Here is a 16,163-nt window from a genome sequence, read left to right on the forward strand (position 1 = left end):
GCTGTGATGCCACAGCACTCTACCCAGGGCAACAGCTCGAGACACTGTCTCAAAAAAGAAAAAGAAAAATAAATTGGGCAGTGCTTGTGACTCAGTGAGTAGGGCACCAGCCGCATATACCGAGGGTGGCTCAGCCTCCCAAGTAGCTGGGACTACAAGCACCTGCCACAACGCCCGGCCATTTTCTGTTGCAGTTGTCATTGTTCAGCTGGCCCAGGCTAGGCTCAAACCTGCTAGCCTTGGTGTATGTGGCTGATGCCATAACCACTGTGCTACGGACGCCAATCCTAAAAGACAAATTTTAAATAAAGCTAGTACTTAGTGTTACTATCAATAGGGAAAACATTTTTCAATTTTTCCTTGTAGTTAACAGCTTGCATTCGTTTTGTTAAATGTTGAGTATAGTATATTTTATTAGGATCTTTTCATCTTCTCTCTGCAGATAGGCTTTCTAAGCAGTTATTTCAAGTGGTGATTTAAGCTCTCACAAAATATAATCTCTTTTTTTTTTTTTGAGAGTCTCATTTTGTTGCCCGCAGTAGAGTGCTGTGGCACATAGCTCACAGCAGCCTCAAACTCTTGGGCTCAAGAGATTCTCTTGCCTCAGCCTCCCAGGGACTACAGGCACCTGCCACAAAGCCCAGCTATTTTTAGAGATGAGGTCTTGCTCTTACTTAAGATGGTCTTGAACCTGTGAGCTCAGGCAGTCTCCTCCCAAGTTCTAGGATTATAGGCCTGAGCCACCACGCCTGGGCAATCGAACCCAGCCCTGGCCAAACTGCAACAAAAAAATAGCTAGGCGTTGTGGCAGGCACCTATGGTCCCAGCTACTCAGGAGGCTGAGGCAAGAGAATTGCCTAAGCCCAAGAGCTGGAGGTTGCTATGAGCTGTGACACCATGCACTCCATTGAGGGTGACAAAGTGAGACTCTGTCTCTAAAAAAAAAAACAGAAAGAAAGAAATTCTCTGAAGAATTATTAAAAAGATAGAGATTACCCAGGCATGGTGGCTCAGGCCTGCTTAAACAATGACAACTCTAACAAAAAAATAGTCAGGCATTGTGGTGGGCACCTGTAGTCCCAGCTACTTGGGAACTGAGGCAAGAGAATCACTTGAGCCCAAGACTTTGAGGCTGCACTCTACCCAGGATGACAAAAAAAGAAAAGAAAAAACAAAAATTTGTTTAGAATTTAAAATTCTCTAGGGGCAGTGCCTGTGGCTCATTGAGTAGGGAACCGGCCCCGGTAAACTGCAACAAGGAAATAGCCAGGCATTCTGGTGGGCGCTTGTAGTCATACTCGGGAGGCTGAGGCAAGAGAATCGCGTAAGCTCAAGAGCTGGAGGTTGCTGTGAGCTGTGACGCCATGGCACTATACCGAGGGCAACAAAATAAGACTCTGTCTCTAAAAAAAAAAAATAATATAATAAAATTCTCATTGACAAGATAAGTTAATTTCCATTGACAAGATAAGTTTGATTCAATCATTTCACAACGTATGCACATACCAAGGCATCATGTTGTATGTGGGTAAGTATATACAATTTTTATTTGTCGATTATTCCTTAATAAAGCTGAGAGGAAAATAAAAACAAACATAACAAAAACGTAGTCTTTTTGTTATAAGGTACCAAAAACAATGTTCCTCGAAAATAAGTTTGTTTTTTTTTTTTTTTTTTTTGAGACAGAGCCTTAAGCTATCGCCCTGGGTAGAATGCCATGGCATCACAGCTCACAGCAACTTCCAAATCCTGGGCTTAAGCGATTCTCTTGCCTCAGCCTCCCAAGTAGCTGGGACTATAGGCGCCCACCACAACGCCCAGCTATTTTTTGGTTGTAGTTGTCATTGTTGTTTGGCAGGCCTGGGCTGGATTCGAACCCACAAGCTCTGATGTATATAGCTGGTGCCTTAGCAGCTTGAGCTACAGGAGCTGAGCTGAAAATAAATTTTTTTTTTTTTTTTTTTTGTAGACTTTACCTCACTTTATCACCCTCAGTAGAGTGCCGTGGCATCACACAGCTCACAGCAACCTCCAGTTCCTGGGCTCAGGCAATTCTCCTACAAGTAGCTGGGACTACAGGCACTCACCACAACGCCCAGCTATTTTTTCGTTGCAGTTTGGCCGGGGCCGGGTTTGAACCTGCCACCCTTGGTATATGGGGCTGGCACCCTACTCACACTGAGCTACAGAGGCCACCATAAAATTTTGATAATAAAAACAGCCGATATTAATTGAACAGCTGTACTATATCAGGCACTGTGCTCTATAGTTTAACAATTTGTCTCACTGAATATTAATAGCTTACTTAGGAGACAGAAATGGTTGTTATCCTCTTTATCTTATCAAGAAACTGAACGTCAGAGTGGTTAAATAACTTGCCTGAGTTCACAAAGAGAATGTATTATGAGCCAGAGTTTGAACTCAGATCCGCACTGACTCCAGAGTTTAACCATCACATTATACTATCTCAGCTGGGCGTGGTGGCTCACACCTGTAATCCTAGCACTCTGGGAGGCTGAGCCGGGTGGATCACTTGAGCTCATGGGTTTGAGACCAGCCTGAGCAAAAAGTGAGACCCCTTGTCTACTAAAACTAGAAAAACTGAGGCAAGAGGATTGCTTGAGCTGGAGGTGGAAGTTGCTGTGAGCTATGACATCATAGCACTCTACCCAGGGGGACAGCATGAGACACTGTATCAAAAACAACAACAACAACAAAAATTACACTAGCTTAAAGTTGCACACAGGAATTCATCCTGCAAGTAAGCAAAGATGTCCACTGAGGTAAACCTTTCTGTTCTGCAATGGCAGACCATTAACACACTGGCTGGCACAGAAGAGGAGCTCAAAAAGTACATGCTAAATGAACAAATATCAAAGGAGAATGAGTGCCTTTTATTTATTGTTTTTTGAGACAGAGTCTCACTTTGTTGTCGTCAGTAGAGTGCCATGGCATTATAGCTCCCAGCAACCTCAGACTCCTGGGCTCAAGTGATTCTCTTCCCTCAGCCTCCCAAGCAGCTGGGACTGCAAGCACCCGTCACAACGCCCAGTTATTTTTTAGAGAAGGGGGTCTTACTCTTGCTTAGGGTGGTCTTGAACCCGTGAGGTCAGGTAATCCACCTGCCACAGCCTCCCAAAATGCTGGGATTACAGGTGTGAGCCACTGTACCCATCTTAGAATGAGTGCCTTTTAGACCTATAATCTAACTGGAACAGAAAATTCAGAAAAAACAGCTGGGTGAAGGTGGCTCAGGCCTGTCATCCTCGCACTCTGGGAGACGGAGGTAGGTGGATTACCTGAGGCAGGTCTGAGACCAGCCTGAGCCAGAGGGAGATGTTGTCTCTAAAAATAGCCAGGCATTGTGGTGAGCACCTGTAGTCCCAGATACTTGGGAGGCTGAGGCAAGAAAATCGCTTGATCACTTTATAACAAAGATATTCACACCAGAATGTTTACTGCAGCCCAAGTTGTGGAAGAAGACCAAGTGCCCATTGACCCACAAATGGATTAATAAATTGTGGTATATGTACACCATGGAATATTATGCAGCCTTTAAAAAAGATGGAGACTGAGCGGCGCCTGTGGCTCAGTGAGTAGGGTGCTGGCTCCATATGCTGAGGGTGGTGGGTTCAAACCCAGTCCCCGGCCAAACCGCAACAAAAAAATAGCTGAGTGTTGTGGTGGGCGCCTGTAGTCCCAGCTGCTTGGGAGGCTGAGGCGAGAGAATCGCGTAAGCCCAAGAGTTAGAGGTTGCTGTGAGCCGTGTGACGCCACGGCACTCTACCCAAGGGTGGTACAGTGAGACTCTGTCTCTAAAAAAAAAAAAAAGATGGAGACTTTACCCCTTTTATGTTTACATAGATGGAGCTGAAACATATTTTTCTTAGCAAAGTATCTCAAGAATGGAAGAAAAAGTAGCCAATGTACTCAGCTCTACTATGAAACCAATATATAAGCACCCACACTTCCATATGAAAGCTATAACCCGGGCGGCGCCTGTGGCTCAAGGAGTAGGCGCCGGTCCCATATGCCAGAGGTGATGGGTTCAAACCCAGCCCTGGCCAAAAACCACAAAAAAAAAAAAAAAAAAAAAAAAGAAAGCTATAACCCAACTACAGCCCAAATATGAAGGACAAAGAGGACAGGGAGAGGAGGACAGGAGGGAGAATGGGTGGAGGGAGGGTAATGGGTCGGACCACACCTATGGTGCATTTTACAAGGATACATGTCAAATCTACTAAGTATAGAATATTAATGTCTTTTTTTTTTTTGTGAGACAGAGCCTCAAGCTGTTGCCCTGGGTAGAGTGCCATGGCATCACAGTTCACAGCAACCTCCGACTCCTGGGCTCAAGTGAGTCTCCTGTCTCCGCCTCCCATGTAGCTGGGACTACAGGCACCTGCCACAACGCCAGCTATTTTTTGGTTGCAGCCATCATTGTTGTTTGGTGGGCCCGGGCTGGATTCAAACCCACCAGCTCAGGTGTATGTGGCTGGCGCCTTAGCCGATTGAGCTCCAGGCGCGGAGCCAGAATATTAATGTCTTAACACAATAATTAAGAAAGTGCAGTGAGGGCGGCACCTGTGGCTCAGTCCGTATGGCGCCAGCCCCATATACCGAGGGTGGCAGGTTCAAAACCGGCCCCGGCTGAATTGCAACCAAAAAATAGCTGGGCGTTGTGGCGGGCACCTGTAGTCTCAGCTACTCAGGAGGCTGAGGCAAGAGAATCTCTTAAGCCCAGGAGTTGGAGGTTGCTGTGAGCTGTGTGATGCCATGGCACTCTACCGAGGGCCATAAAGTGAGACTGTCTCTACAAAAAAAAAAAAAAAACAAGAAAGTGCAGTGAATGCTATGTTAACCAGTTTAATGTATTTCAAATTGTATATAAAACCAGCACATTGTACCCCATAAATACATTAATGTACACAGCTATGATTTAATAAAAAAAAAAAAAAGAAAAGAAAAGAAAAATAAAGAGAATCGCTTGAACCCAAGAGTTTGAGGTTACTGCAAGCGATGACATCACAGCGCTCTACCAAGGGTGACAAAATGAAACTGCCTCAAAAAAAAAAAAAAAAAAAAAGAGAAGAAAATTCAGAAAAAAAAAAGTAATATATACAGAAGTGTGAAGAGAAGGAAGGAATAAAAGGGAATCCTTGTAAAAATGTGTTTTGGATCTTCAATTACTACACATTTACTGATCTAGAAACAAGCATACAAATAAATCTAAGATCTTCACGATGCTCATAAGCTTAGTGTCAGGTCTGACAAAGGACGTTAAAGACACAATTGGCAAGGCTTGGCGCCCAAAGCACAGTGGTTATGGCACCAGCCACATACACCGAGGCTGGTGGGTTGAACCCAGCCTGGGACAGCTAGAACAACAATAACAACTGCAACAAAAAATAGCCGGGCATTGTGGCAAACGCCTATAGTCCCAGCTACCTGGGAGGCTGAGGCAAGAGAATTGCTTAAGCAAGAGGTTTCTGTAAGCTGTGATGCTACGGCACTCTACGGAGGGTGACATAGTGAGACTCTGTCTCAAAAAAAAAAAGACCCAATTGACAAAAAGAAAGTACTAAAAAAAGCCCCCCTCAGTGACTCACACCTATAATCCTCGCACTCTGAGAGGCCAAGATGGGTGGACTGCCTGAACTCAGGAGTCTGAGACCAGCCTCAGCAAGAGAACCTTTTCTACTAAAAATGGAAAAAACTAGCCAAGCTTTGTAGCCAGAGCCTGTAGTCCCAGATACTCAGGAGGCTGAGGCAAGAGAATCCCAAGAGTTTGAGTTGCTGTGAGCCAGGATGATGCCATGGCATTCTACCCAGGGTGACAGAGTCTCAATCAATCAATCAATCAAGGAATGCTCAAACCCAGGAGAGTTGGAGGTTGCTATGAGCTATGATGCCATGCACTCTACCCAGAGTGACAGTGACAATCTGTCTCAAAAAAAGAAAGAAAAGAAAGAGAACACGAACTAAAGGGCAAGATTCTAACAATTAGAGACTACAAAAGAATATAACCATACAGAACAGAAAGAGAACAGAGAGAGATCACTGAGAACCATCCAGTGAAAGAGAAAAACTGTGACCTGAAGATTTGAGGTGATTCTCAAAAAATGCACCAATATGACTGGAATGATGGTATGTCCAATCTAAAGCCCTAGGGAGGGTGGCGCCGGTGGCTGAGTAGGGCACCGGCCCCATATACCAAGGGTGGCGGGTTTGAACCTGGCCCCAGCCAAACTGCAACAACAACAAAATAGCCGGGCATTATGGCGGACACCTGTAGTCTCAGCTACTTGGGAGGCTGAAGTAAGAGAATCACCTAAGCCCAAGAGCCGGAGGTTGCTGTAAGCTGTGACGTCACGGCACTCTACCAAGGGTGACAAAAGTAAGACTCTGTCTCTAAAAAAAAAAAAAAAAAAAACAAATAGAATAAAAATAAATAAAGCCTCAGGGAAACAGCTTCTATATATATTTTCAAGAAACTAAATATGTGCTACAGTTTCTCTCATTTGCACAATTAATAAAGAAATTTGAGCTTAAGTATTTGAAAACTAAGAAACATAAATTAAATAACTTGCCTCAAAGGTAATGTTTTAACTTCCAGTCTAACATTCCAGAAGACAACACGGAACTCCATTTCAAAAAGAGCTGTAGTTAATGGACACTAGAAATTATCTTCCTCAGAGAGATTCATCTGGTTGGAAACCTTTGGCTAAAAGCTACTGGAAGTTCATTAATAGTTGTTTCTACAAGTAAGTCCTGATACATGGTTTGGCAAAGTGGCTCACGTCTTTCATCCCCGCACTTTGGGAGTCCCAGATGGAGGGATTACTTGAGGCCAGGAGTTCAAAACCAGCCCGGGCAAACAGCAAGACCCCATCTCTACAAAAATTAGCCAAGCATGGTGGTGTGCACCTGTAGTCCTAGCTACTCTGGAAGCCCAGGTGAAAGGATTGCTTCAACCAAGCATGAACCAAGCATTCAAGACTGCAGTGAGCTATGATCATACTATTGCCCTCTAACCTAGTCTACAGAGGGAGACTTCATCAGAAAGAAAAGAACAAAAAGAAAGAAAAAAGAGAGAGAGAGAAGAGTGCTAGCTGAGACACAGCCAAGCTACTCTAATGAGTAGTTCTGAAAAACTGTTATATTCCACATAGAAATAATAAATAAAAGCAGCCATTACCCATGGATGCTCTGAATTCACAAATTAGGTATACCTCTCTTGTGTAAATTGAGATTTAAGCTTAGCAGCAAAAGCTTTCAAACTGCAGAACTATATTTTTAGCATACCTACACAACACAGCTACAAACACATTAATTGAAAAATACAAGATACCTACCCCAAATACCAATATTCAAACTTTCTGCCAAACCCTGAATGACCATCCCAAAACTTTTTTTTTTTTGTAGAGACAGAGTCTCACTTTATGGCCCTCGGTAGAGTGCCGTGGCCTCACACAGCTCACAGCAATCTCCAACTCCTGGGCTTAAGCGATTCTCTTGCCTCAGCCTCCCGAGCAGCTGGGACTACAGGCGCCCGCCACAACGCCCGGCTATTTTTTGGTTGCAGTTTGGCCGGGGCTGGGCTTGAACCCGCCACCCTCGGTATATGGGGCCGGCGCCTTACCGACTGAGCCACAGGCGCCGCCCGACCATCCCAAAACTTAATGATTTGAGAGTAATATTCCATTTCTGACTAGTGCTAACTCATACATACTAACATCAAAATGAGCTTCCTTCAAGAACACACACTTCACAACAATCTCGATATCCCTCTGAAAAGGATTCTCATTTGGAGAACAGAGGCTCAAAATAAGGCAACCTGGAATCAGCAGGCACCAGGAATAGAACTTAAGTTGTCTCTTAATCTAGAGCTCTAAGCATTTCAAACACAAGGCTGCTGCTCAGTATAATCCCAACCACTATGGAACATGTCTTCCAGCAATATGACACACATCACTCTCCCAACACAGACCATGAGCAAAGCAGCGCCTTGGAATCCTAATGCCAGTGGAAATTCCATCTTCAGGGATGAGTCTGGTAGGTTCTCCAGCATGATCAAAGTATGGTTAACCAACCAACACATTCCTTCTCTTGCTATCTTTCATTAAAGAATAGACTCTCTATCCGCAGGAACTAAATTTTACCCAAGCGCCACAACTGCTAGTGTCTAATGGACACTAGAAGTTCATTAATAGTTGTTATAAAATAGCCCTAAGAAAATGAAGGCACACTAATGACAACTCTGCCAGAAGTTAAGGACCAGCAAGAAATGGCAGCAGCGGAAAAAGCATACTGATCCTCACCAAGTTCAAACCTTGTCCAGTGGACATTCCAAAGAAGACTCGCTTCTAGCTGAGAGGAGGATGGACAATACATATAACAAATGTTTACCGAGAACCCATCACATGCTCTGCTGGGTGTCGCAATACAGCGGTGAACGACATACAAAGAAAGTGGGAGAAACACTGCCGGTACAAGAAACAAGTGACAGGGATGTTTAATTTTAGGAGGGAGGGCGGTGGCAAGGATGAAGAGCTGCTTGCAGTGTGGAAGATGGAGGTGTCGCCCAGACTTCGGTTCGAATCCTCACTTTATTACTTGCCTAACTCTGGGTTGGACTGAGTCATCCGTAAAACGGAAAGCACCCCACGGAGTTGTAAGAACACACGGCGAAAAGGCACAGGAAGCGCTCTGTAAGTGAAAACTGTACCTCTCATTTTTAATCGTTCATCTTCTCGTCCCTAAACCCTGGAATCTCTTGGAGGATATCGATGACGCATTCGATGCATTTAAAAAAAATGAACAGAGGCGCGGCGAAGGAGGGCAGAAACTGCAAGGTGGCTCGTCGCGACACGAAACAGTTCCTAACGGGAGCAAATGGGGACGACCGGGAAAGCAGGCGAGGAGCACCCCAACCTGCAGCGGGGACGTAGGACAGGGATCCCCCGAGACCGTCAAGCGCCGCGTCGCGCCTCGAGGGCGCGTCACCGCCGGACGAGGAAGCGCGGGTGGGGCGCCAACGAGGAAGGGAAAAGGGATTTGGGTAAGGAGACTGGAGGCCCAGAGCGGAGGGAAGGGGTGAGCAGCCGGCCCCCTCCTGGAGAAATCTCTTCGGATCCCCGCGCGCGAGGACCGTTTGGACGTAACCGCCTCCCGTCTCGGCGCCCATCCACACAGCCGAGGTTCGCCCAACCACTGGCACCATTTCTCGCTTCCAACTCCCGCCCTGCGTCCGCTCGGCTTCAACCCCGCGCCTCACAGCCACCAGGTCCATTCGGCCCGCACCTCACCTCACACACAGCCCGCCGGCGACCGCCGCCATCTTCGCGCGCGCGCGCCCCAGACCCGCCCCCAGACGCCGCGCCCACGTGACACCTCCTCTCCGGACCGGGGTGGGCGGGACCTTTCAGTCACGTGACGGTAGCCTGGGGCGGTGTCAAGATGGCGGTGCCGGAGGAGGTGAGGATCCGGCGGCGGCGCGGGTAGCTGAGACTGTGAGGACAGCGGCGAGTGGCGACGTCTACGCCATAGGTTGGAGGTTGTGGAGGGTAGCCGGGCGCCATCTCCCTGGCCAGAGAGTGACCTGCAGTGGAGCTCCATTCTTGCAACTGAAGAACGGAGGGAGAAGGTTGCTGACTGGGTGAACGTGCCGCCCTCAGCTTGGTGGTACTGAGGGGCCCAAAGTCCGAGGCCTCCCAGGTCACCCCATCTCGGAGCCCCAAGTTTAGAGACATGACTCGAGAGTGCCGACCCCCGACCCCCACCCCGACCGCGCCTCCGCTGAGTCGGTCGGTGCTGGCGGAGGCGGCAGTGGTGTTTGCAGTGGTGCTGAGCATCCACGCAGCTGTGTGGGACCGATACTCGTGGTGTGCCGTGGCCCTCGCGGTACAGGCCTTCTACGTCCAGTACAAGTGGGACAGGCTGCTACAGCAGGGAAGCGCCGTCTTCCAGTTCAGAATGTCCGCAAACAGTGGTCTACTGCCCGCCTCTATGGTCATGCCTCTGCTTGGACTAGTTATGAAGGAGCGCTGCCAAGCTGCGGGAAATCAGTTCTTCGAGCGTTTTGGCATTGTGGTGGCAGCCACTGGCATGGCAGTGGCCCTCTTCTCGTCAGTTTTGGCGCTGGGCATAACTCGTCCGGTGCCAACTAACACTTGCATTATCTCGGGTTTGGCCGGAGGTGTTATCATTTATATCATGAAACACTCCTTGAGTGTGGGCGAAGTGATTGAGGTCCTAGAAGTCCTGCTAATCTTTGTTTATCTCAACATGATCCTGCTGTACCTGCTGCCTCGCTGCTTCACCCCTGGAGAGGCACTGCTAGTATTGGGTGGCATTAGTTTTGTCCTCAACCAGCTCATTAAACGCTCTCTGACAGTGGTGGAAAGCCAGGGAGACCCAGTGGACTTCTTCCTGCTGGTGGTGGTGGTAGGGATGGTGCTCATGGGCATCTTCTTCAGCACTCTCTTTGTCTTCATGGACTCAGGGACTTGGGCCTCCTCCATCTTCTTCCACCTCATGACCTGTGTGCTCGGCCTTGGTGTGGTCTTACCCTGGCTGCACCGGCTCATCCGCAGGAACCCCCTGCTTTGGCTTCTACAATTCCTCTTCCAGACAGACACCCGCATCTACCTCCTAGCCTATTGGTCTCTACTGGCCACCTTGGCCTGCCTGGTGGTGCTCTACCAGAATGCCAAGCGGTCATCTGAGTCCAAGAAACACCAGGCCCCCACCATAGCCCGAAAGTATTTCCACTTCATTGTTGTAGCCACCTACATCCCAGGTATCATCTTTGACCGGCCACTGCTATATGTGGCTGCCACTGTATGTCTAGCAGTCTTCATCTTCCTGGAGTATGTGCGCTACTTCCGCATCAAGCCCCTGGGTCACACTCTGCGGAGCCTCCTGTCCCTCTTCCTGGATGAACGAGACAGCGGACCACTCATTCTGACACACATCTACCTGCTCCTGGGCATGTCTCTTCCTGTTTGGCTGGTCCCTAGACCCTGCACACAGAAGGGTAGCTTCGGGGGAGCCAGGGCCTTAGTCCCCTATGCCGGTGTCCTGGCTGTAGGTGTGGGTGATACTGTGGCCTCCATCTTTGGCAGCACCATGGGGGAGATTCGCTGGCCTGGAACCAAAAAGACTTTTGAGGGGACTATGACTTCTATATTTGCTCAGATCATTTCTGTAGCTTTAATCTTAATCTTTGACAGTGGAGTAGACCTAAACTACAGTTACACTTGGATTTTGGGGTCCATCAGCACTGTGTCCCTCCTAGAAGCATATACTACACAGATAGACAATCTCCTTTTGCCTCTCTACCTCCTGATATTGCTGATGGCTTAGGTGTTGAACAGCAGCGGTGATAGAGAAAGCAGGGACCTGGGACATGGGGAGGATGAATGGTCTCCACAGCAGCCAGCGACTTCGGCATGAAGAACCAAGAGATGAAAAACAGATTTGATTTTTCAGTTGATTTGTACTTAAAATAAAAAAACAAAGCTCTTCTGGTTCTAGTTTTGTTGATATTTAAAAAGGAAAAAAGGCTCAAAATATAGTACACCTCGGGCGGCGTCTGTGGCTCAGTGAGTAGGGTGCCGGCCCCATATGCCGAGGGTGGCGGGTTCAAACCCAGCCCCGGCCAAACTGTAACAAAAAAATAGCCGGGCGTTGTGGCGGGCGCCTGTAGTCCCAGCTGCTCGGGAGGCTGAGGTAAGAGAATCGCGTAAGCCCAAGAGTTAGAGGTTGCTGTGAGCCGTGTGACGCCACGGCACTCTACCCCAGGGCGGTACAGTGAAACTCTGTCTCTACAAAAAAAAAAAAAAAACATAGTATACCTCAATTTAAGTTTGCTGTAGACCCCTCTCTCTCACCTTGCAGTCTCAGAGGGGGCCATAGTGGACACTAAAGGCAGTCAAGCATAATAGTTAATGATTTAGTTTCTGGTGTCAAACTAGTCTGAATCCTTGGCTACATGACTTACTGTGTGGTCTTAGGTGAGTCACTTGAACAGTGTGAGCCTCAAGTTTTCTGTCTGCAAGGTAGAAGTAATGACAGCCTGTACTTCATGGGATATTGTGAGAGTTCAGTGGGGTGACGTGTGTGAAGTCCAACCTAGAGCTGGCACAGGATGAACAGTCAGTAAGGGAGAGTGTCACTGTTACCCAAGACCAGTCCTCATCTTAGCAAAAACCCAGAATAACCAAGAGGTTTTAAGAGTTATACATGGAACCCAGCTGGGCGTTGTGGTGGGCGCCTGTAGTCCCAGCTACTCGGGAGGCTGAGGCAGGAGAACTGCCTAGGCCCAGGAGTTGGAGGTTGCTGTGAGCTGTGTGACGCCACGGCACTCTACCGAGGGCCATAAAGTGAAACTCTGTCTCTACAAAAAAAAAAAAAAGAGATACACATGGAACCAGAGTGACCTTTATTTTCTTGGCTTTACTTGGAGGCAGAGAACCCAAGAGGGAAAGAGTGGAGTGCGTGTAGTTTCTCTTTTAAGCCAGGAAAAGCTAAAGGGAGAGATGGGGGTCAGCTTTTTACACACTTGGAAGGATTGGGGAAGAGGATCATAGATACTGGGCTGTTCCAGCCAACCTCACCCCTGCCTCTGCTGCCTAACTGAGTAGTGCTGATGGAGAAGGTGGACTGAACAGCACTGGATCCTTGTCGGAGGGTCCCCTTGACCCTTTCATATTCTAGTCCTATCCACGCTGGTGTTTATCGTGGTGGCAGAGTTTAGGAAAGATCCACAGGAATTTGAATGAGTTTCCCAAGAGTTCAGAATGGCTCTTCTTGGGGGCCCATGCTCTGGTCTTACTCTTGGGGAAGATAGGCTCTAGGTCGGCCTGGTACTCCACCACATCCCACATCCCACATCCCCTGAGGCTAGCACAGAGCCTGGCACAGACCAGGACCTCAGTAGGCATTTACTGAACAGATGAGCATGTCCCATTGCTGAGAAGATAGCACAGCAGTGTTCCTGAGACTGAACAATGTTTTCTCCTAGCCTGCTAGGGGAGGGCATAAGAAGAAGAGGTGAGAACTTTTTTTTTGAGATAGTCTTGCTCTGTCTCCCAGGCTATGGCAGAGACAGAGCAAGACTCTGCACTCCTAGTGCAGTGGCCTCATCATAGCTCACTGCAGCCTTAAACTTTCCTGGGCTCAAGTGATCCTCTGGCTTCAGCCTCCCAAATAAGTGGGATTACAGGTATTCATCACCACACCCAGCCAACCTTCCTTTTTTTTTATAGAGACAGGGTCTTGATCTTGCTCAGGCTGATCTCAAACTCCTGGCCTCCCAAAATGCTAGGATCACGGGCAGCACCTGTGGCTCAGTAGGGTGCTGGCCCCATATGCCAAGGGTGGTGGGTTCAAACCCAGCCCTGGCCAAACTGCAACAAAAAAAAATAGCCGGGCGTTGTGGCAGGTGCCTGTAGTCCCAGCTACTCAGGAGGCTGAGGCAAGAGAATCGCCTAAGCCCAAGAGCTGTAGGTTGCTGTGAGCTGTGATGCCACAGCACTCTACCGAGGACGACAAAGTAACACTCTGTCTCTAAAAAAAAAAGGCGGCGCCTGTGGCTCAAAGGTGTAGGGCACCGGCGGCCCCATATGCCGGAGGTGGAGGGTTCAAACCCAGCCCCAGCCAAAAAAAAAAAAAACCTGCAAAAATCTGATCTTAGTACACAATAAAAAATAAAAAAAATAAAAGTGCTAGGATCACATTTACTGTGCCCAGCCAGAGGTGAGAAATTTGTCCCACTTAGGCAGAAGCAAGAGCGGAGCTGTAGGGAGTTGGAATCACTGCCAAGTCCTTTCCCTCAGAAAAGAGTATTGAGACATTCTTTGGGGCTCAACGGAAACCTGTCCCCTCTGTTACAGTCCACTGTACCGCTTGCCAAAGGAATGGCATAATGTTGGTGAACAAGCACCATCTTTGCCCCACTGACTCCGTAGGTGGTCTTGGGAAAGGGCTCAATCCTCTGGGCCTTGGATTGTCCATGTATATAGGAGGGGGATAGGCTTGATGCCCATAGCACAGTGGTTACGGCACCAGCCATATACACCGAGGGTGGCAGTTTCGAACCCGGCTTGAACCAGCTAAACAACTGCAACAAAAAAAATAGCTGGGCTTTGTGGCAGGTGCCTGTAGTACCAGCTACTTGAGAGGCTGAAGCAAGACAATCACTTAAGCCCAAGAGTTTGAGGTTGCTGTGAGCTGTGGTGATACAGCACTCTTCCAAGGGCTATGGCTTGAGATTTTGTCTCAAAAGGGCAGTGCCTGTGGCTCAAGGAGTAGGGCGCCAGCCCCATGTACTAGAGGTGGCAGGTTCAAACCCGGCCTCAGCCAAAAACTGCAAAAAAAAAAAAAAAAAAGTAGGGGATGTTCTTAAATCAGGGTCACAAACTCAAAACAGCTGCCAAGGCCAGGCAGGTATCACAATGAATGAGGACAGGGTACTACATAGCCTCTTGAGGCAACTCCAACCAGTAGCTACCATGCTAGAATATAGGGCTAGGGCTGTCGGTTGGGCACTTGTACAAGGAAGCTTAGAAACCTGGATTGCTATGGGAAATCTCCCAAGTTTAAAACATTTATTTTGGCCAGACATGTGGCCTGTAATCTTAGCACTTTGGGAGACAAAGGCAGGAGGATCATTAGAGCACAGATGTTTGAGACTAGCCTGCGCAAGAGTGAGACCTCATTCCTACAAAAAATAAGAAAAATTAGCGAGGCATGATGGCTTATACCTACAGTAGCAGCTACTCAGGAGGCTGAGGCAGGAGGATCTCTTGAACCCAGGAGGCTACACTGAGCTGTGATCATGCCACTGCACTCTAGCCTGGGAGACAGAAGGAGACCTTGTCTATGCAATTTTTTTTTTAATTTTTTTGTTGTTGTGTTTTGAGACAGAGTCTCACTTTATCACCCTCGTTAGAGTGCCGTAGAGTCACAGATCACAGCAACCTCCAACTCTCGGGCTTAAACAATTATCTTGCTCAGCCTCCCAAGTAGCTGGGACTACAGGTGCCCACCTCAACACTCAGCTATTTTTTGGTTGCAGGTGTCATTGTTTGGCAGGCCAGGGCTGGATTCGAACCTGTCAGCTCCTGTGTATGTGGCTGGCACCCTAGCTGCTGAGCTACAGGCACCAAGCCTTTTTTTTTTTTTTTTTTGTAGAGACAGTCTCCCTTTATGGCCCTCGGTAGAGTGCCGTGGCATCATACAGCTCACAGCAACCTCCAACTCCTGGGCTTAAGCGATTCTCTTGCCTCAGCCTCCCGAGTAGCTGGGACTACAGGCGCCCACCACAACGCCCAGCTATTCTTTGGTTGCAGTTCAGCCAGGGCTGGGTTTGAACCCGCCACCCTCAGCGTATGGGGCTGGCGCCCTACCGACTGAGCCACAGGCACCGCCCCAACACCAAGCCTTTTTTTAATGTTTTTTCTTAGGTGCTGAGGCCCCAGACAAAGCACATCCATAGTCTGGAATCAGATAGTGGACCCCAGTTTACAGCGTCTGAGCCAGACCCCAGCTGAACAGTATTGGATTTGATAATTGTTTCAGAAAGTCTGGGTGCCTGCCAAGCATGCTCAAGGGGCCCCTTTATTGTACAGATGGGGAAACTGGTCCAGAGAGAGGAGAAGGCTGGCCTGAGACCAGGGCCAGAACCTGACACTATGTATTCTCATTCTTTTTTTTTCCCCCTCATTTGGTTGCCTTGGGTAGAGGGCCAAGGTATCCTAGCTCACAGAAACTTCAAATTCTTAGGCTTGGCAATTCTCTTACTTCACCCTCCTAAGTAGCTGGGACTACGAGCATGTGCCACAACACTCAGCTATTTTTCTATTTTTAGTAGAGACGGGCTGGTCTTGAACTCCTGAGCTCAAGCAACCTACCCACCTCAATCTCCCAGAGTGCTGCATTCTCATTCTTAGCCCAGGGCTTCTTTCCCCTCCACAAGCAGAGGGCACCAGGCAGTGTAGTGGTCAGGAGCAGGGCTCTGGATCAGGCTTACCCTACCGGGCCATGGAGTGGCTGTGTGGCCGGGGCAGGTTCTTTCACCCTTCTTTGGCTATAAGTGTGGATGGTAAGAGTACCCTCCACCATGTGTGAATTCAAGGAGATAAGGCATGCACACCTCT

The 16,163-nt window shown here is 48.2% G+C and overlaps 2 protein-coding genes across 5 annotated transcripts in view; one reads left to right on the top strand and one right to left on the bottom strand.

Moving 5' to 3' along the window:
- Window positions 1–9,370, bottom strand: part of NUP188 (nucleoporin 188) — a 73,905-nt gene extending 64,535 nt beyond the window's left edge. For all 4 annotated transcript variants that reach the window (XR_008374137.1, XM_053560107.1, XM_053560102.1 and 1 more), the window contains exon 1: window positions 9,309–9,370. Coding sequence is in view for 3 of the 4 variants with exons in the window: in XM_053560107.1 (XP_053416082.1) it covers window positions 9,309–9,340 (32 nt within the window). In the remaining variant the exon portion in view is untranslated. The remainder of the gene's footprint in view (window positions 1–9,308) is intronic.
- Window positions 9,371–9,450: 80 nt separating this feature from the next.
- DOLK (dolichol kinase) lies at window positions 9,451–11,530 on the top strand. The gene has a single exon (XM_053560215.1). It carries the CDS (start codon window positions 9,751–9,753, stop codon window positions 11,365–11,367), a length of 1,617 nt encoding a protein of 538 aa, XP_053416190.1. The 5' UTR covers window positions 9,451–9,750; the 3' UTR covers window positions 11,368–11,530.
- Window positions 11,531–16,163: the final 4,633 nt, after the last annotated feature.

Source organism: Nycticebus coucang, chromosome 2, assembly GCF_027406575.1.
Source record: "Nycticebus coucang isolate mNycCou1 chromosome 2, mNycCou1.pri, whole genome shotgun sequence".
NCBI classification, from domain to species: domain Eukaryota; kingdom Metazoa; phylum Chordata; class Mammalia; order Primates; family Lorisidae; genus Nycticebus; species Nycticebus coucang.